This window comes from Muntiacus reevesi, chromosome 1 (assembly GCF_963930625.1).
Source record: "Muntiacus reevesi chromosome 1, mMunRee1.1, whole genome shotgun sequence".
In the NCBI taxonomy this organism is placed as follows: domain Eukaryota; kingdom Metazoa; phylum Chordata; class Mammalia; order Artiodactyla; family Cervidae; genus Muntiacus; species Muntiacus reevesi.
In genome coordinates, this window is record NC_089249.1 from 95,665,790 (window position 1) to 95,686,462 (window position 20,673).

The 20,673-nt window shown below is 50.8% G+C and overlaps 1 protein-coding gene across 1 annotated transcript; it reads left to right on the plus strand.

Annotated features, from left to right (window-relative positions):
* The first annotated feature begins 3,610 nt into the window (after positions 1-3,610).
* Positions 3,611-19,962, plus strand: EPS8L3 (EPS8 signaling adaptor L3). Its single transcript, XM_065927418.1, has 19 exons — positions 3,611-3,767; positions 7,823-7,888; positions 8,030-8,094; positions 9,951-10,109; positions 10,399-10,548; positions 10,634-10,689; positions 11,144-11,283; positions 11,363-11,481; positions 11,734-11,851; positions 11,951-12,012; positions 12,310-12,384; positions 12,737-12,885; positions 17,071-17,152; positions 17,386-17,420; positions 17,910-18,093; positions 18,288-18,416; positions 18,718-18,791; positions 19,082-19,214; positions 19,470-19,962. Exons 2-19 carry the CDS (start codon positions 7,858-7,860, stop codon positions 19,479-19,481), a joined length of 1,773 nt encoding a protein of 590 aa, XP_065783490.1. The 5' UTR covers positions 3,611-3,767; positions 7,823-7,857; the 3' UTR covers positions 19,482-19,962.
* The last annotated feature ends 711 nt before the right edge of the window (positions 19,963-20,673 follow it).

The window sequence follows — 20,673 nt, forward strand, 5'->3', positions numbered from 1 at the left end:
GGTTTGCTATTCCCTTCTCGAGTGGACCACGTTTTGTCAGAACTCTCCACCATGACCTGTCCATCTTGGGTGGCCCTTCGTGGCATGGCTCATAGTTTCATTGAGCTAGACAAGGCTGTGGTCCATGTGATCAGTTTGGTTAGTTTTCTGTGAGTGTGGTTTTCATTCTGTCTGCCCTCTGGTGGATAAGAGGCTTATAGAAGACTGGGAGAGACTGACTGAGGGGGAAACTGGGTCTTATTCTGATGGGCAGGGCCTTATTCAGTAAATCTTTAATTCAATTTTCTGTTGATGGGCCAGGCTGTGTTCCCTCCCTGTTGCTTGACCTGAGGCCAAACTATGGTGGAGGTAGTGAAGATAATGGCGACCCCCGACCCTGCAGCAGGCCACCGCCGACCCATGCTTCCGCTGGAGACTCCTGGACACTCGGGGGCATGTCTGGGTCAGTTTGTGGGGTCACTACTGCTCCTTTCTCCTGGGTCCTGGTGCACACAAGGTTCTGTTCGTGCCCTCCAAGAGTCTGTTTCCCCAGTCCTGTGTAAGTTCTGGCGGCTCTATGGTGAGGTTAATGGTGACCTCCTCCAAGAGGGCTTATGCCACACCCAGGTCTGCTGCACCCAGAGCCCCTGCCCCTGCAGCAGGCCTCTGATGACCCGTACCGCCACAGGAGACACTCAGACACAGTTCTGGCTCAGTCTCTGTGGGTTGGGCATGCGTTTTGTCCCTTTTCAGGTTGAGCAGCTCAGGCGATCAGGTGCTTGGTGAGAGCACTGTCCCAGGTGGGCTGTGTCTTAATCACCTCCCTGGTCCTGGTTGCTCAGTTTCCTGGGTGCGCTGCAAGAACACCATCTCAGGTATGCTGTATGTCTCCTCTGGAGAGCTAATCTCAGGCTGTGACCCACCTGGCAGATGTCAACCATCCAGGATCTCAGGAAGATGTGGTTAGCAGCTGGGAGTCTGCTCACAGCCTTGGGGATGAGATTGCAGCAGCCCCTTGCCGTCTGGCTCTGGCTGTCAAAAGCCTGCCTCTCTGCCTCCAGGTGGGGAGGGGCCGGTATGCAGCTGGCTCTCCTTTGGTATTTGCTCAATCCTTTGTTCTCTGAGCGGGGCAGGCTGCATGTCATACTGTTAGGTTAGAGCCTTTCCCAGGAAAGTTCTCTTTTCCCCAGTTGCAGTTAGGTGTGTATTCTGTGGGTTTTTTTTTCCCCCCCGTCCTGTTTATGTTGCCTTCTGAGATTCCAAAACTCCCCACAGAAACCCCTGTGAGACAGTTTCCTACTATGTGAAAACTTCTTCTCCTTCATGCTCCCTCATCCTGGAATGCAAAGTCAAGTGGGCATTAGGAAGCATCACTACAAACAAAGCTAGTGAGGGTGATGGAATTCCAGTTGAGCTATTTCAAATCCCAAAAGATGATGCTGTGAAAGTGCTGCACTCAATATGCCAGCAAATCTGGAAAACTCAGCAGTGGCCCACAGGACTGGAAAAGGTCAGTTTTCATTCCAATCCCATAGAAAGGCAATGCCAAAGAATGTTCAGACTACCACACAATTGCACTCATCTCACATGTCAGCAAAGTAATGCTCAAAATTCTCCAAGTCAGGCTTCAACAATATGTGAACCGTGAACTTCCAGATGTTCAAGCTGGATTTAGAAAAGGTAGAGGAACCAGAGATCAAATTGCCAACATCTGCTGGATCATTGAAAAAGCAAGAAATTTCCAGAAAAACACCTACTTTTGCTTTATTGACTACGCCAAAGCCTTTGACTATGTGGATCACAACAAACTGTGGAAAATTCTTAAAGAGATGGTAATAAGAGATCACCTGACCTGCCTCCTGAGAAATCTGTATGCAGGTCAGAAGCAACAGTTAGAACCAGACATGGAACAACAGACTGGTTCCAAATTGGGAAAGGAGTACATCAAGGTTGCATATTGTTGTCCTGCTTATTTAACTTCTTTGCAGAGTACATCATGTGAAATGCCAGGCTGGATGAAGCACAAGCTGGAATCAAGATTGCCAGAAGAAATATCAATAACCTCAGATATGCAGATGACACCACCCTTATGGCAGAAAGCAAAGAAGAACAAAGAGCCTCTTGATGAAAGTAAAAGAGGAGAGTGAAAAAAAGTTGGCTTAAAACTCAACGTTCAGAAAACAAAGATCATGGCATCCTGACCCATCACTTCATGGCAAATACATGGGGAAACAATTAAAACAGTGAGAGACTATTTTCTTGGGCTCCAAAATCACTGCAGATGGTGAATGCAACCATGAAATTAAAAGACTTTCTCCTTGGAAGAAAAGCCATGACCAACCTAGACAGCATATTAAAAAGCAGAGACATTACTTTGCTGACAAAGGTCTGTCCAGTCAAAGCTATGGTTTCTCCAGTAGTCATGTATGGATGTGAGAGTTGGACTATAAAGAAAGCTGAGCACCAAAGAATTGATGCTTTTGAACCATGGTGGGAGAAGACTCTTGAGAGTCCCTTGGACTGCAAGGAGATCCAACCAGTCCATCCTAAGGAAATCAGTCCTGAAACTTCAGTGGAAGGACTGGTGCTGAAGTTCTAATACTTTGGTCACCTGATGTGAAGAACTGACTCATTGGAAAAGACCCTGATACTGGGAAAGATTGAAGGCAGGAGGAGAAGGAGATGACAGAGGATGAGATGGTTGGATGGCATCACCGACTCAATGGACATGAGTTTGAGTAAGCTCCGGGAGTTGGTGATGGACAGGGAAGCCTGGCGTGCTGCAGTCCATGCGGTCACAAAGAATCAGATATGACTGAGTGACTGAACTGACTGACTGACTCTCCCCTACTGCCTCACTCCCTGTTTCTGTCCTACCTTCCTTGTTAGACTGTGAGCCCCCAGAGGGCAGGCAGCCTGGATGCCAAGGAAGGCTTTTAAATATCATGAAGCAGGAGGACTGGATCACAACCAGGGACAGAGGGGCGTCTCAGTTTCCCATCTCTGTTGAAGCTGCCCAGGCTCAACCAGAAGTCTGAGGGCATAGGGTCGGGTGGGGAGCAAAGTGTGGAAAAGCAAGAATGATGAGGGAAGGGCTCCCTGCTGGGCCAGAGGGGAAAGAAGAGGCAGGATGAGGTGGGCCCTGCTGGGAAGAAATCTCAGTCCTCCACCTAATGCCCATAGGGTCCCAGCTCCCAGCCCCCATCGACTCTTATGAGCCCCACATCCTTCTCACAGGCACCACCTGGGCACCCATGACCACACACCCCCATGGGCAGCACACCCAGGCACACATGCCAGCCCACATCGCCCCCAATCCTGGGTCCACCTCTGCCACCTGTGCCTGGGATGTCCACTCCTGCTCCCTGCCCCAGTGCCTGAGGCTGACCTGGGGCCTCAGGGGAGGCACCCACAGGCAGGGGGAAGAGGGGAATGCACGCTAACGGCAGAGGCAAGTCAAGCAGGAAGCCCGGAAGCAAGGGGCTCTGTCTAAGCTAGGGACACCTGTCGGCGCAGGCGCGGCCACAGGCCTGGGCTCTGGCACTGAGCAGTTGGTAGCCTTGGAGGCCGCCCCACCCGCCAAGAGTCCAAAGAGCACAGGTGTGGCTGCCTCCTGCCCTCCGCACCATAAGACCGGCCTGCTTCAAGGCTCACCTGACCATAGGGCCCCTGTCCGGGACTGCACCACTAGCAGAGAAGCCACCGTCTTCCCACCGCCAGCACCAGGGCACCAGCTCAGACACCTGCCCCTTCGGGGGCACCAGCCTCCAGGCCTCACTGGAGCCCAGGTAAGGGCCTGGCCCTCGGGAAGATCAGGGCCCAGCCAAACCGCAGGAGGTTCCGACATAGTGGGGACAGCTCAGTGGCTTCCCAGGCCAGGGTCTCCAGCCCATTCTCGATGTGGCGGCCCTAAGGAGGGCTTGGGACTCGACTGAAGGCTAGCAGGCCAGGGAGCAGAGTGGAGTAGGCAGGGTTCCAGCAGCATCTCTGGGCTGCTTCTCTCCAGGGCCCACGATGCAGACATGAACTTCTTCCCTGCTCCATTCCCTAAACTTGGGGGATAAATGGGGAAACTGGGCTGCCACAGATCCACCTCCCTCCCAGAAGGCAAGACAGACCAAAGTCAGACCCCATTCCTCCACCCCCTACCTTTCATCCCCCATCCCTACTCCACCTCGTTGTTGCGATGTGGAGCAGTAGATGCTTGGACCTGCCAAGAGAGATTGTTGCCAAAATCCTGGCTCCCTGTCTACCGATGTCAAATAGAAATAAGGAGACAGAGTTTGGAGGAAGCAGAAAAGAATAGCTTTATTATTTTTGCCAGGCAAAAGGGAAACACAGCAGGCTAGTGTCTCAAGAACTATGCCCCCCTTTCTCGGGAATAGGGAGAGGTTTTATATCCTCTTGAAGGTCTTGCATTTTCTTTTTCTTTTGCAACATTTCAAAACGGCCACAGTTGCCATCAACCACCTCAGCAACTGGGTCTTGTGTTCCTGAAGTTATCAGCCCTTGACCTTCTTTCTGAAATGCAGAATGCTACAAGAGAGTGGAGGGGGAGAAGAATGCCAGGTGCTGAGTATAATCTATATGGAGTCAGAGAGTAATCAGCTTTGTGAAGTCCAAGTCCAGCTACAAGTGTTTGTTACTAGTAACAGCTAAAGAATAACCAAGATTGTTTAACTCTTGTAGGGCTGTTTGGCTGGTATGTGCCACAGGCTGTTCACTCATTTCTGTTTTGCTGCAATAAAACCCACAGGGACCATCCTGTGTGAAGGGGCTGGCAGGTAGGGAGGGGTGCTAACAGAAACAAAGTTCATTTTCTCTTATCTTCTGGATCTAGAAGCAGGAAGTGTTGCAGCCTGTGGGGTACAGCTGGGGAGAGGGGGAGCAGGCTTTTAGAACCCTTTACCCTTGGAGAGGAAAGGGATCCTCCCAAACGTGGAAAACACAGACTCATACACAATCCCTTGTTTACTAGAAACTCACTTCCCCAACACTGAGTCATCTTATCAGATCTTCTGCTATTTTCATAGCAGTCCTAGTTACAGGGGCGTGGGCTGCTCTCTGATACTTTGCCCAGGATATTCCAGGGTTTCTGTACAACTCAGATGCATCACGGAAATGCAAGGACACCCGCAGAACTGACACCTATCCATGATGCATACACACATCATTAAACTAACACATACCCTTGACCCACACACTCAGCTAACTCCCGCCACACCCCCACGCATCTCAATTACCTCCATTCCATTTCAATGTATGTGTGTATTCTAGACTCCCTCCATGCTAGGAAGGCACTGGGGGAACAGCAGGGGCAACATAAGTCTACTCTCAGGAGGGCACAGCCCAGTGACAGAGGCACATACATAAACAGTTAAAGCATGGAGCTTGCAGCCAGGCCCAGCTGAGTTCATTCTCTATAAAATATTTACTTGTGATCTCAGACCTGTTATCCTCTTTGAACCGCCATATCACCCTCATCTGGTCAAAGGGGTAATAACAGTAGCCACCCAGCAAGGTTGTTTTGAGGATTAAATGCGTTGTTGGGTGTAACATCTGTAGAACAGCACCCAGCACATAGGATCAAGAAAGTACAAGTGATGGTGCTGTGCGCTGCTATACTTAGTTGCTCAGTCACGTCTGACTCTTTGCAACCCCGTGGACCGTAGCCAGTCAGGCTCCTCTGTCCATGGGGATTCTCCAGGCAAGAATGCCAGAGTGGGTTGCCATGCCCTCCCTCCAGAAGATCTTCCCAACCCAGGGATCGAACCCAGGTCTCTCACATTGCAGGCAGATTCTTTACCTAAGCCACCAGGGAAGCATAAATGATGGTAGTGAAAATTAAATGACATAAAGTTCATAAGGCACTTGACACTAGGCTCACAGCACTAACCGGGGTGGTGCTGTTGTTAGAGAGGAACTTATAAGACTAGGTGTGGCAGGGTTGAGTGGGGTGGTCAAGGAGGGCTTCAATGAGGAGGTGATCCTTAAACTGTAACATATTTAACTTATTTTTTTATTGCATTAACCTTGGTTTAGGAAGATGGGCAGGACTGAGTGGGGTGGTCAAGGAGGGCTTCAATGAGGAGGTGATCCTTAAACTGTAATATATTTATTTTAACTTATTTTTTTACTGCATTAACCTTGGTTTATAACACTATATAAGTTTCACGTGTACAACATTATATTTCTAATTCTGTACACACTATAACATGCTCACCATCAAAATTTACTTTGACCATCATCACACACTTGATCCGCTTAACCCATTTCACCTTCCCTCCTGCCCCTTCTCCTGTGGTAACCTCTACCCTGTTCTCTGTATCTGTTATCTCTATTTTCATTTGGTTTGGTCTATTCGTTTATTTTGTTTTGTTTGTTTCTTATATTCTACCTAAGTGTGGAGTCATACGATATTTGTCTGTCTTCTTCTGTCTTATTTCATTTAGCATAACACCCTCAAGGTCCATACATGCTATTGCAAATGACAAGATTTCACCTTTTTATGGCTGACTAATATTCCTTTGTATGCACTACATCTTCCTTATCCATTCGCGTGTGGATGGGCACGTAAGTTGTTTCCATATTTCGGCTTTTGTAAAGGCCAGGATGAACATGCCTGCGAATGTGCTCGGTCACAACCAGCTCTTTGGAACCCCACAGATTGTAGCCCCCCAGGCTCCTCTGTCCATGGGATTCTCCAGGCAAGAATGCTGGACTGGGTTGCCATTTCCTTCTCCAGGGGATCTTCCCCACCCAGAGATCCACCCTCATCCCTTGGGACTCCTGCACCGGCCAGTAGATTCTTTACAAATGCGCCCCTAGGAAGCCCCCATGATGACGATAGGGGTGTGGATATATTTTTCAGTGAATGTTTTCATATTCTTTAGATAAATAACCAGAAGTGGGATTGCTAAATCATATGATTATTCTATTCTTAGTTTCTTGAGGAGTCTCCACACTATTTTACACAGTGGCTGCACCATTTTACATTACATTTTACTTATCAACAGTGCACAAAGATTCCCTTTTCTTTTTTACCAACATTTTTTATTTCTTGCCTTTTTGATAATAGCCATTCTGACAGGTGTGAGATGATAGCTTCTTGTGATTTTTGACTTGCATTTCTCTAAGAATTAGTGATGTTAAACATCTTTTTATGTGCTTGTTGGGCATCTGTATGTCTTCTTTGGAAAAAACATCTATTCCCTTGAGCTGGAATTTACAAGGTTGGGTGGAGAGGGGCTCTGGGCAGAGGGTTCAGAGTATGGAAAGGCAAACAGAGCAGATTTAGTAAGACATTTAGGGAAGTACAAGTCACTAACACATCCTACAGAGCTCCATCATAAACGTGCAAACATATGTGTGTGCATACACACACACGTACACCCCTCCTGAGTGGCTCCCCAGCATAAGAGCCAACACTGGCCTCCTCCCAATTTGCAGAGTTGAAACAGGCTTGGACAAGAGGCTTGCTGTGACAGGGAAGGCTGCTGACCCTCATGCCTCCCCTCCAGAAGCCAGGCACACCCATCCAGCACCTTTCACACTCGGGCCCAGGATGGGATCTGGTCCCAGGTGCCTGTCCACACAGCTTCCCTGGGCCCATCAGGATGAGTGTTACTGGCCAAATAATGGGAAGTTGAGAGCCTGCCTGGGGGCCTCTGAGGCCCAGCCAGGATGGAGGGCTCCTTCAGAGGGAACGACTGGAGACAGATCCAGAAAGACCTGTGGTCTAAGCCCCAGACCCAGGTCAGGGATGGGCTGTGACAGCGGCTCTCCCACCCAGCTCTGCCTGCCCTTCCCTCTCCCCAGCCTGATCGCTGTCTCTTCTGCTCAGTTTGGGTTTTAGGGAGTCATCACAGCAGCGTCAGCATGTCCCGGCCAAGCAGCAGAGCCATTTACTGTAAGTGGTCCCCTTCTCTCCCTCTGGGTTCCCTGAACCCCCTGCCTCCAGTCTCTCCCTCCCCACACTGACCGCCCCCTATAGTTGTGCCTGTCTCAACTCCTTCTTCTGCCCTCACCCCCTTGCTTCCTGCCACGGCAGTGCACCGGAAGGAGTACCTGCAGAACATCGCCTTAGAGCCCACCCACCTGCAGCACAGGGTGGAGGTGAGTAACCCCAGGGCCCCATACAATTTCCTGATTGAAGCCAAGTTCTTCTATGTGCCCCCCACCCTGACAAAAAGCAGATATCTGAGATAAGTCTGCCAGAGAAGCCAGTGGCCTGACCCAGTCAGAGCAGGTGGGCTCGGGTCCAGCAAGCCTACCTAAGCATTTGCTAAGTGCAGGAGAGGACAGGGCAGCTGGGCGTGGGCAGGGGAAGATAAGCCAGTAGACATCCCATCCCCAAGTAGCAGAGGGAAGGGCCGGGAGTCACCTGCCACCACTCGATCCCGCTCCTTCCTGTCTCTTAGCTTATCCCCTGCCCCAAGAAACTGCTCTTTGCCCAGGATCTGGTACAGCTGGAGGACAGAATGTGTGAGGTCAGCCAGCGGTCCTTGTGCAGGGACTTGAAAGGGCCACTATCTGAGAGGGGAGCCATCTGGACTTGAGCTCCCTGTGCTGGGCTTGGAGCCTGGAAATGGAGGCTCAGGCGCTGCCTGGGAGAACGACACTGGCACTGCCAGATCTAGCTGCCAGGACAGCTGTTGACACCACGTGACAGCTCAGGCTGGAAGGGCATGGCAGGGAAGAGCAGACACTGCATCAGGCTGAGGGTCTGGGTAGAAACCACCCCCGGGGAAGCAGTAGATTTAGCAGTCACCCCGAAAAAAGGCAGGGAGGGATGCTGGAGCAACCGTCTGGAAGAAGTCAGGCTTCCCCAAGTCAGATGAGTTGGGACTAAGATCCCTGGGCTTCATGGAGTGAATGAGGATTGGGAAATAGCTTTGTTTAGGTCTAGGAGGCAACAGCAGGGGAGGCATGCCCAGAGTGCCAGGGCATTTGCTCATGATATCAGGGCTCCTGAATATGCTGGCCAAGTGAACTTGAAGAAGAGCTGGGAGCTATGCAGAGGACAGGGCAGGGCAGTGGGGTCAAGGGGCAGGAGGCAGATGGCATCCTCCCAGCGAGGACCTGGAGGGGAGCACAAGGGGCAGGACTGTGACTTTTGAACAAGGATGGTAGAAGCGAAGGGTATCCTTGAGGAGGGAGAATAACAGCAAAACCCTGCCTTTGTGATCAGACTAGCAGGGGACAAGGGCCTAAGTGGAGACTGAGGTCAGTATGGACCTGGAGTGATATTTCTCCCTGGAGAAATAATCAGGGAGAGGGGTGGTGGGCTTGACTTATTTCTGAGAGACTGGGAGTTAATGGATTTTCAGAAATGGGACATGCATTCTGGGCGTGGGGAGCAGCATGAGCAAAGGTATAGAGACAGGAAGGCTAGGTCAGGGAAGAGATGGACCAGGCTGGGTGGGTGATTCTCAAAGAGAGCAAAGAAAAGTAGGGGACAGAATTTGAGCATTCTGTATCCTACCTGGAGAAGTTGAGACTTACTTGTTGGATAGCTGAAGCCCACGCCCCGTTCCTATATTTACCACCATCTAGACTGTTACAGGTGAAGGAAATGGCAACCCACTCCAGTGTTCTTGCCTGGAGAATCCCAAGGATGGGGGAGCCTGGTGGGCTGCTGTCTATGGGGTTGCAGAGTCAGACACGACTGAAGCGACTTAGCAGCAGCAGACTGTTACAGGCCATGACTGTCCTTCCTCCAGAGTTCTAAACCCCCTCCTACAGCCCATCAGTCCCCACCTTGGGAGCCCCATCCTAGCCTGACTGCCTCCAGCCCTCATATTGTCTCTTGAAGACTGCTTTATGGGGATTGCCTGGGGCCTCCCCAGTGAGGATGCCAGGGACATGTCTTCCTGCTCTGCTGCCCTTCCCCCACCCCCAGCCCTTTCCATCCCCACCTGTGAGCCCCCCCTCCAAACCTTCTCCCAGCCCATCTCCTCCTGTCCCCTCAGCACCTGATGACATGTAAGCTGGGGACACAGAGAGTCCAAGAGCCCAAGGATGTTCTGCAGAAGCTGCAGGAGATGGACGCTCAGGGCCGGGTGTGGAGCCAGGACTTGCTCCTGCAGGTCAGGGATGGCTGGCTCCAACTGCTGGACATCGAGACCAAGGTCAGCCTCCCACCATTCCCTGTCAGGGGTCATAGCTAACCTGGGCTGTGGGAAAGCAAGCCTCTGGGCATGAACACCATCCCACCATGCCCCACATGGCAGCCACCTCCCCCCCCCCCTCAACAATACATGCCCAGGGCTAGGAAGAAACAGGAGATAGAGGCACAGGGGTCAGGGGAAAGGACACCCCATCCCAGGCCATTGGAAGGTGGAGCAACCCAGGTCAGGAGCTGCTAGGGACCTGTCGGGCTCTCAGCGACCTCACAGTCAGCCTCTCTGCTTGACCCAGGAGGAGCTAGAGTCCTACCGCCTGGACAGCATCAAGGTCATGGACGTGGCGCTCAACACCGGCTCCTACAACTCTGTCCTGTCCATCACAGTGCAGGATTCGGGACTGCGAGGCACTAGCACTCTGCTTTTCCAGTGCCAGGAAGTGGGGGTGAGATCTAATAACCATCACCACCCCCTACCTTACCCCTCCCCTCCCCCATCCCCCAAGCCTGTCTGACTGCTGGTTCCTCCAGGCAGAGCGACTGAAGACCAGCCTGGAGAAGGCTCTGGAGGAGGAGCTAGAGCAAAGGTAGGCAGCCTCTGCCCCAGCCCACCTGCAGAACCCTGGAGCTCAGGTCTGGGTGGGCTAGACTCTGCCGCACACCTGGGGGAGCTCAGGGGCCTGTGGCCCAATAACACAGACATTGACCTGGGGAGTGGCGAGGCTGGAAGCAGGGCGCAAAAGGGCCTGGGGAAGGGACTGGTGCTGGGCCCAGGGGCCACTGGAAACTATCCTCAGAGACTGACATGGGACCAATTGGTCCCGGAGGGCAGGCCGATGACGCAGGGGAGAGTCAGGGAAGGGTTTGGATGGAGACCAGGGGGCAGGGCTGGTGGGGCTCCTGGAGAGGGGCAGCGGGAGCAGAGCTAGTGGGGCTCCTGGAGAGGGACAGTGGTACCCCTGGGTCCTGGGGCAGAAGTGTGGGCAGAGCCTCTGCCCCAAGAACCCAGTCAAAGCTGTGGCCCTGTCATGCCCTTCACAGGCCCCGGTTTGGAGCCCTTCGCTCAGACCAGGACCAGTGGAGGGGGCCTCCTCTGGAAAGGCCGCTCCCTAAGGAGCCGGCGCCTCCTCTGGAGTGGGGACCCCCTCCCGAACAGCACTACTTGATGGGCCCAGAGCATGGTAAGTTTGGGCGTGGGAGCCAGTGGGAGGAAAGGTCCCCATCAAAGAAGTTCTGGGCCATGGTCCTCTTCCTCTGCAGACACCCCACCACCATCTCCGAGGCCCCTGCCATTCCGCACCAGCGTCCGAGAGTCAAGCACCTTCTTGCTGTCTCCTTCAAGGAGGTCCCCATCCCCTGAGGACCCAAAATGGGATAAGGTAACTGCAGACTGTCTTGGGCTTGTTGAGGCTTTTGCGGTCTAGCCAAAGGGAGGACAGCAGTTGTCTCCATCACCTCAAGGAGCCAGGTCCCAGATCGACCAAGGCAGGGCCTGGCCTGAGAGGGGACACAGAGGCTTGGTCAGGCCCTGGGCTGGGCCTGAGGCTCAGGCTTGTGGTGGAGGGGGGCAGGGTTGGGAGTTCCAGGGCAGGTCTAACTGCCCACTCAGCCAGGGGTTGTTTGGGGTCCAGGAGGTGCTGGACCATGTCCTAAGGGACATCGAGATGTTTGTGGGGAAGCTGGACGAGGCCCAGTCAAAGACCAGTAAGAAGAAGAATCGCAGGAAGAAAAATAAAAAGAATAAGGGAGGTGAGTGCGAAGGGCCAGGGGAGAGGAGTTGGGGTTTGGGGGAGGGGGGGAAGTCTTGGGATGATACATGACTCACCATCTACCCCCTTCTTGCTATAGAGATAACAGAGGAACAATACATCGACTGCTTCCAGAAGATCAAGTACAGCTTCAACCTCCTGGTACGTGACTCCCCACGTTTCCCAGCTCTTCTTGCCCCTTCCCTCCCCTCCCCCACCTCAACAATCCCCTTCTCTCCCTCTCCTCTCCCCGCCCCCAGCAATCCTGTTCTCTCTTCTCTCCATGGACATCCTATGCTGCTCCAGCATCTCCCCCTGGAACCGTCCCTCCCCACTCTTGGTTACTTTGGGAGAATGCCAGGCTCCCCACCAAGGCCCAGAACAGTTATGGGGCCCTGGGGTCCTGGTGAAGGTGGGGTGGGAGGAAGGCTGGTGACAGGCTCCACCCTGTGTCCTCAGGGAAGGCTGGCTACCAGGTTGCAGGATACAAGTGCCCCTGAGTTCGTACACATCATCTTCAAAATTCTGGAGTCCGTGAGTCAGGGCAGGGGTGGTGGGGGTAGTGGGGAAGAGGGTGGTGGTACAGAGGGACGTGCTGAAGTTAAGATGAGACAGGTCAGGGTGGGAGGGAGGGGGCAGAGGGAGGTACGGGTCTGCTCCTTGCTCACCCCCAGCACACCCTCTTGCTTGACCCCAAGACACTACCCTACTCTGCCCAGGAAGTACCTCTCAGCAGACTAGGTGCGCTGGGGTTGGAGCCAAGGACACCAGTGAGGGCAGGAAGGAGCCGGCCTGGGGCAAAGTAGGAAGCCAGGGACCCCAAGCCCTTGCCCACTCCTGCCCCCGAAGAAGCCCAGGCTTCCTGACACTTTTCATCCTTCCCCAGATCCAGACCCAGTGTCCTGAGTCTGGCCTAGCAGCCCGAGTGATCTCACCCCTCCTCACCACCAAGGCAATCGAGCTGCTGCAGTCCTGTCTAAGCCCGTCAGAGGATAACCTCTGGAAAGGGCTGGGGATAGCTTGGACCACCAGCCAGTAAGTGACAATAAGGCCTGAATGAATCAGAGGCAAGCAACATGGGGGTGTAGGGCAGGAGGTGACAAGCTCTATGTTGTATCTTAAAATGAATTCTATACCCATTAAAACTATACCCATTCCTCCACTCCCCAGCTCCTGGTAACCTCTACTCTATGAAATATCTCAAAACAAATCAGGGAAATCTACCTGGAGTTTCCAACTTTTAATTAGGCTAAGCACAATGGAAAAAAAAAAAAAAACACCAACACACTTACCATCACCCACCATTGCAGAAAAGCATTATCTCAGAAAATAGAACAATTCTTCCCAAGAAAGAAGCACTGGCAACCTTCTACTAAAATTTTTCTCATTTTTGTCAAGGACGAAGTGAAAACTTTGTCTCAATGCAGCCCAGATTTTAACAATTACTGACGTAAGAGATGCTGCAAATGTAACATCAATAAAATTTGCAACCAACTGGCAGAGGAGCTAAGAGAAGAGATATTTCATGTGGGTGGAACGGTGACACAGGCAGTTGGGCAGCAAGGCCAAGCTGATGGGAGCAGGTGGGGTGGGGGTGGGATATGAAATCAGTTTGGATACCCTGAGCTGAGGTGTCTGCAGAGACTGGGTGGCCTGGCCCTGCAAGGAGTCTAACCTGGCTACAGGGTTTGAGAACAGTCAGTACAGAAGGGATAGCTGGGACCCCCTGGAGGTAAGCACTGCAGTGAAGTGAGCAGAGCTCCCTTTAACAAACACAGCCTGCTCTCCCCACGAGAGACGGGCCTGGGAAAACTTTGAGATGGCACAAAGAAACAGGGATAAGGAGGCAAAGGAGGCAAAGAGAAATCCCAGAGAGTTAAACGGGGAAACAAAAAAGCAGAAGCATGAAAACCAAGACAGAACAGGGTTTTAGAAAGAGAAATCAACTGGGGGAAAAGCCAATGGTTCTAGGAATCTTTTTGCCTAATGAGCAGTTTTGTTTTGTTTTTCAGTTCAGCCCCATTAAAGGACTTCTGTGTCCATTTCATCTAAAGACATAAAATATAACATAACATAACCTATTTATTTTATTGTGGTAGAATATACATAGGATAAAATTTATTTTAACTATTTTTAAGTGTTTAAGTCAATACCATTAAGTACATTAACAATATTGAGCAACCATCACCCCTATTCATTTCCAGAACTTTTTCAACATCCCAAATGGGAACTCTATACCCATTAAACAACCAAACAAAACTCTTTACCCATTCCTTTCTTTCCCCAGCCCCTGGTAACCTCTATTCTACTTTCTGTTTCTGCTTATCATTTTAAATATAAGATTAAAGTCAGGTGTACCCTGAAATGTTTTCTCATTTCTTAAAACAACCAAAAATTAATGAATGAATGAAATGAAAGACAGAAACACAGAGAACAGAATTAACAAAAGAGATGTAAAAACCTTCAAAAGAGTTAAATTTCAGGCAATTTTATTCAAACTATTTCTCTTGAAGCAAACTGGCCCCAAACTACAAATGACACTAAATTCTGTGGTAATAGAATAGAAGGATACAGATCATACAGGGCCATTTGGATTTGGCAGTCAGAAATAATCAGGGCTTTAGAAGAACTAGTTTCAACAGAGTAATGGCAGAGGTAAAAGTCATGAGGTAAGGAATAAAGAAAGATCCAGAGGTAAGAAAATGTAGGCAGGGCATATGGACACATCCTCAAAAAATTTGATAAAGATGAACTGTGAACTTCCAGATGGTCAAGCTGGTTTTAGAAAATGCAGAGGATCAAATTGCCAACATCAGCTGGATCATAGAAAATGCAAGAGAGTTCCAGAAAAACATCTCTTTCTGCTTTATTGACTATGCCAAAGCCTTCGACTGTGTGTATCACAATAAACTGTGGAAAATCCTGAAAGAGATGGGAATACCAGACCACCTGACCTGCCTCTTGAGAAACCGGTATACAGGTCAGGAAGCAACAGTTAGAACTGGACATGGAACAACAGACTGGTTCCAAATAGGAAAAGGAGTACGTCAAGGCTGTAAGTTGTCACTCAGCTTATTTAACTTATATGCAGAGTACATCATGAGAAACACTAGGCTGGAAGAAGTACAAGCTGGAATCAAGATTGCCGGGAGAAATATCAATAACCTCAGATATGCAGACGACACCACCATTATGGCAGAAAGTGAAGAGGAACTAAAAAGCCCCTTGATGAAAGTGAAGGAGGAGAGTGAAAAAGTTGGGTTAAAGCTCAACATTCAGAAAACTAAGATCATGGCATCTGGTCCCATCACTTCATGGGAAATAGATGGGGAAACAGTGGAAACAGTGTCAGGCTTTATTTTTTTGTGCTCCAAAATCACTGCAGATGGTGACTGCAGCCTTGAAATTAAAAGACGCTTACTCCTTGGAAGGAAAGTTATGACCAACCTGGATAGTATATTTAAAAGCAGAGACATTACTTTGCCAACAAAGCTCTGTCTAGTCAAGGCTATGGTTTTTCCAGTAGTCATGTATGGATGTGAGAGTTGGACTGTAAAGAAAGCTGAGCGCCGAATAATTGATACTTTGAACTGTGGTGTTTTAGAAGACTCTTGAGAGTCCCTTGGACTGCAAGAAGATCCAACCAGTCCATCCTAAAGGAGATCAGTCCTGGGTGTTCATTGGAAGGACTGATGCTGAAGCTGAAACTCCAATACTTTGGCCACCTCCAATACTTTTCATTGGAAAAGACCCTAATGCTGGGAAGGATTGGGGGCAGGAGGAGAAGGGGATGACAGAGGATGAGATGGCTGGATGGCATCACCGACTCGATGGACATGGATTTGGGTAGACTCCAGGAGTTGGTGATGGACAGGGAGGCCTGGTGTGCTGCGATTCATGGAGTCGCAAAGAGTCGGACACAACTGAGCGACTGAATTAAACTGAAGGTAATAGGATGGCATCTTAAAAAGCATAGTAACAGAGTCAAGGGAAGACTTGAGCATGTTTTTAAGGCAAAGAAAAGGAGTTAATGGGGACTTCCCTTGCAGTCTAGTGGTTAAGACTTCACCTTCTGATGCACTGAGGAGAGAGTTCTATCCCTGGTCCAGAAGCTAAGATCCCACTTGCCTCCTCGTCAAAAAATCAAAATACAAAACAGAAGCAATATTGTAACAAATTCAATGAAGGTTTTTTAAAGGGTCCACATCAAAAAAGGAAAGAAAGAAAGAAAGAAAAGGAGCCAATAAAAAAGATTCAAAAGAGGGAATAATTTGTCCCCATTGAATAAATATTTATTAGGGGTTCCCTTTTGGCTCAGCTGGTAAAGAATCCACCTGCAATTTGGGAGACCTGGGTTCAATCCCTGGGTTGGGAAGATCCCCTGGAGAAGGGAAAGGGTACCCACCCCAGTATTCTGGCCTGGAGAATTCCATGAACTACACAGTCAGTCTATAGGGTCTCAAAGAGTTGGGAATGACTGAGCGACTCACTTTACTGCCTCTTCTGTCCCCTGTGCACTATACTCTGGAGACAGCTATCAAGGAGATCAACACAGTAAGAAATAGAGATAAGTGGGAATCATGTGCAATTCAGAATGTGTATGCACAGCGCAAAGAAGCAGCATTCACATCTGTCTCTGGGAGGCAGGGAGAGACTTCCTCCAGGAGGGCACTCCGCGTTCCCCCGGCAGGCAAGCAGAGCCAGCCTGGAGGCCACAGGCAGTGCTGCTCCTCTGGCATCCTGGGCAATGGGTGAGGAGGCAGGCTGAGAGGCAGGTACCAGCCCCCACCCTAGAGCCAGCCAGAGTGCTCTGTGGTGATCACAAGGGGGAGATCCACACACGAACCAGCTAGAAAGAAAGATCTGGTGCTGGGGAACTGAAACAGGTTAGACCCCAAGAATGTCTTCCAGCCCTAACACTGCAGTTCTGCCACTTTCATTCAAACCCGCAACAGTGAGTTAAAGTACTCATCTCTTAGGGTGTTGATATGTCTGCACTTTCACGGGCAGAGGTGAGGCTGACCCACAGATACCCGCACCCTGGGATTTGTATATGCTTAGCTGTTCGCTCCTATGTGGGTGTCCTGGGGCCTTTCATCTGTGCACATGGGCCACTTTCTCCATTACCTAGAAGATCCCCCAGGCCAGGTGCTGTCATCTCTGCCTTCTCCACATCCCACAGTCTGGCACAGAGTGGACTCAGCCTTGTTCTTTCCCTAGGGCCAACTGGACAGGCAGCGAGCCCCCGCCCTACCAACCCACATTCTATGATGGTTGGCAGCTTCCAGAAACTTCCTACCAGGTAAGGGGAGCTTAGCACAGAGCCCAAATCAAAGCCCTAGACTCTAGCTAGTGTCCATCATCTCAGTCCAGCCATGGTCACATGACACCTAAGTGGTAGGTGGGTTCTGTGTGGAAAGCAGACAGGCGAGGGGGTATGAGGCAGCTGTATGCAGATGGGTCTGTGGTCTCACACCCCTGCTCTCTACCACCATGCAGCTGACATCCTGCTCTCACTTTGTTCTGCCCCTACAGGCGTTCTCAAGATACCAAGACCCTACTTCCATCCGGTATGCCCTGGGCTTTGTCAGGACCATGTGATTCTGGGGAGGGAAGGACTGGGCTGATCCTGTGGATCTGCAGATTCTACACCTCACTGACCTCTAGGCTCTCTTTTAGTCAGACACATACAAGCACATCTCTCCCCTACTTTGGGTGAAAAAGCAGTTTTTTACCTTCCTAGGTTCCAATCCCTCTTCTTTCAGTACTCCCCACACATAGCTGATTTCTCAGAGATTGAGTATGAAGTGCTCAAAGGAGTGCTCAGATACAGAAGACTCCACTGCCAGAAGAGTCTTGAGAAATCAGCAACATCTAGATCTCTTTTGCCTATAGAAACCCATACCCCAAGTCCATCTAACAGTGACCTGCCCTCAGGCTCTGTGGAAACCCCAAAAGTCATTGCTAGACTCCAAACAGAGAGATCTGGGGCTGAGACAGGGGCCGGATCTCTGAGGCCCCACTCTCCAGCCATCCTGACTCTGTCTCTGGGGGGCTAGTGGGGAAAGCCCTAGGTTAAGGAGCACCTCGCAGTTTGCTCAAGAGGAGACACACAACCATGGCCCCAGCCCTGTACCCTCCAGACCCGGATCTGTCAAGCCAGCCCTGAAAATGCAAGTCCTCTATGAGTTTGAAGCTAGGAACCCACAGGAACTGACAGTGGTCCAGGGAGAGGTACTGGAGGTGAGGCATGGACTTGAGCTGAGAAAAGGAGGCGGTGGTTGGTGGTTGATGGGAGCTACTGGGAGCATGGCGGGTGGAGGGATTGGCCTGGAGAAGGTGAAGGAAGGTTGGGAAGCTCCCCGAGAGAAAGTCCGGTGGGGGAGGGGAAGGCTGGCTGGAGAGAGGCTCGCACTGACCTGGTGACTCCCTGGCAGGTTCTGGACCAGAGCAAGCGGTGGTGGCTGGTGAAGAATGCAACGGGACAGAGTGGCTATATCCCCAGCAACATCCTGGAGCCCCTAGAGTCGGGAGCCAGCAGGAGTCAGAGCGAGTCACCCACTCGGGTACTAGCATGCCTAGACTTCAGAAGCTACAAAGCCTGAATCGGAGGTGGGGGCAGGGAGGATTCTTTGACAAGTGGAGGAGTTAGCCCTGGTTCAACTGAATCAGTATCATCACGTGCTTACTGTCTGCCGAGTTTATTGTGGGGCCAGAGCAGAGAACAAGCCTTAAGCTTGTCGGACAAGCAAACCATGGAGTGAGACACATGATTTGATGAAAGCCCGGGGAAGGGACCCTGATGAGAGGGGCTGTGGGTGGCTCTGAGATGAGATGGCTTCTGACTCCCACTTCCCCTGGTTCTAGGCTCCGATGCTTCGACTTAGCTCAAGGCCTGAGGAGGTCACAGCCTGGCTACAGGCAGAGAACTTCTCCACTGTGTGAGTGCCAAGTCCCACAGCTTTACCTCTGTAAAGGGGGCCAATAACTTGTGGACCGCCCCCCCACCAACAAGTGTCTCTTCCAGGGCACTTGTCCCTTCAACCCCAGGAGTTTATGGAGTTGGTTTAAGCCAGTATGTTTGTCTTACTCCCTGACCTCCAGACACTCTTTCTGTGAATTCTCCTGTCAGCCCAGCCCTCCAAGCCCAAACAGCCCCTTCTCCACCCAGATACCCAGGGCTGGGTCCTTCCACCCCACCACTGACGGTTTCTGCTATTTCTGTTTCTAGCACCGTGAAGACCCTTGGGTCCATGACGGGGAGCCAGCTGCTTCACATGAGACCCGGAGAGCTACAGATGCTGTGTCCACAGGACGCCCCCCGGGTCCTGGCACGGCTGGAGGCTGTCAGAAGGATGCTGGGGGTGAGGACACGCAAGGGTCCCAAGCCCTGCTGGAAATATGGGTTGCTCCCTGAGTGAGCATGAGAGTGCCAGGTGGGCAAGCCAGCGCGCCCGACCCTGGGGCGGCACTCACTGTGGCAGGTCTGGTGCAGGACGATCCCCCAGGGGCTTGACTTCATGGGACAGGCACACCTTGCAGCTCCTAACTGACTGCTGGCATGAGCTCTGGGGTCCCTTATCTGGCACTGGCCTCACCTCCACCTTTTCTTTCCTCAGATAAGCCCTTAGGCAGCAATTCAGACACCTCCAAGACCAAGACTTTCTCACAAGCAAGATGGCGGATCTGATACTCTTTTAGAGCCCTGAGAATTCCTCTTCCAAGCCCCCAGGTTGCAGCAAACCCCACACCCCAGCTCACACAGCAAAGAGGATGAACAAGACCAGAGGCTGAGACAAACCGTGCCCCTTCTCGCTGTGTGGAGAGGTCTCCCCAGTTGCCACCTATTTATTGCATCTCTCTCCTGAGCTTAGAGCATTTATGCTTAGATTTGTCAGGACTCTGTTTAGACCCTCTCCTCCCCAATAAAGGTATCCTCAAGCTTGTCGTGTGCCTCTCTTGCAGCTTCCTCTGGCCCTGGTGGAGGCCAAAGGCAGAGAATCAGGAAGAGCTGGGACATAGGGCATGAAACAGCAGCAGCCCTACATCTATCACTGGGCCAGACTATGAGTGGGAATTCACTGGAGCAGAGTTAGAATTCAATGATTATGGCCCAACTCTCCTTAATTTCTGAATAAACTTGAAAATAAGGCTATACTCGACATCTTTATCCTTCTGTGTACATTTCTCCTGGTATATTCCAAGACACCCAGTACAGGTGAGGGCAGAACATCAGAGCAATGAGTACTGAGGCTGACAATTGCAGGTTTTGATCAGCCACACGACTGATGATGCAAAGTCACACTAAAAAGCATGTCCAGGCTCTACTTGGCAACTTCCTCTTTTAGTACTTCTGTCACTTCCTGTTGCAGTGAGCTAATTTTGAGCCCCCCTCCCCAGCTTGTCTCTTTAGTGGTGGAACATAGGGAACATTGGACTGGCTATGTGAACTCAGCACAAGTCATTTCACTCTCTGGCTCTTTTTTCTCTCAAATGTTAGGTGAAGAGTCTAAACTATCTGTGGCTTCTAATATTTAGGATACATAGCCTTCTTTAATCTCAGAACAGTCACAAGACTCCCCTCCTTATATAACAGAGGTTCTACTATCATTCAGTTAGCCTGCAGATAAGGTTTGATATACATATGGATTAAGGGCCCCTTAAGAGTCCTTAAGATGTTCCCTTATTACAATAGCCAGAACATGGAAGCAACCTAGATGTCCATCAACAGGTGAATGGATAAAGAAGTTGTGGTACATAAATACAAAGGACTAGAACTCAGTCATAAAAAGGAACAAAACTGAGTCAGTTGTAGTGAGATGG

Coding starts and splice junctions, on each gene's coding strand:
- EPS8L3 (XM_065927418.1), top strand. CDS start 7,858: ATGTCCCGGCCAAGCAGCAGAGCCATTTACT. Junction 17,153..17,385: donor TTCCAGAAACTTCCTACCAG/GTAAGGGGAGCT, acceptor CTGCCCCTACAG/GCGTTCTCAAGATACCAAGA. Junction 17,421..17,909: donor CAAGACCCTACTTCCATCCG/GTATGCCCTGGG, acceptor CTGGGGGGCTAG/TGGGGAAAGCCCTAGGTTAA.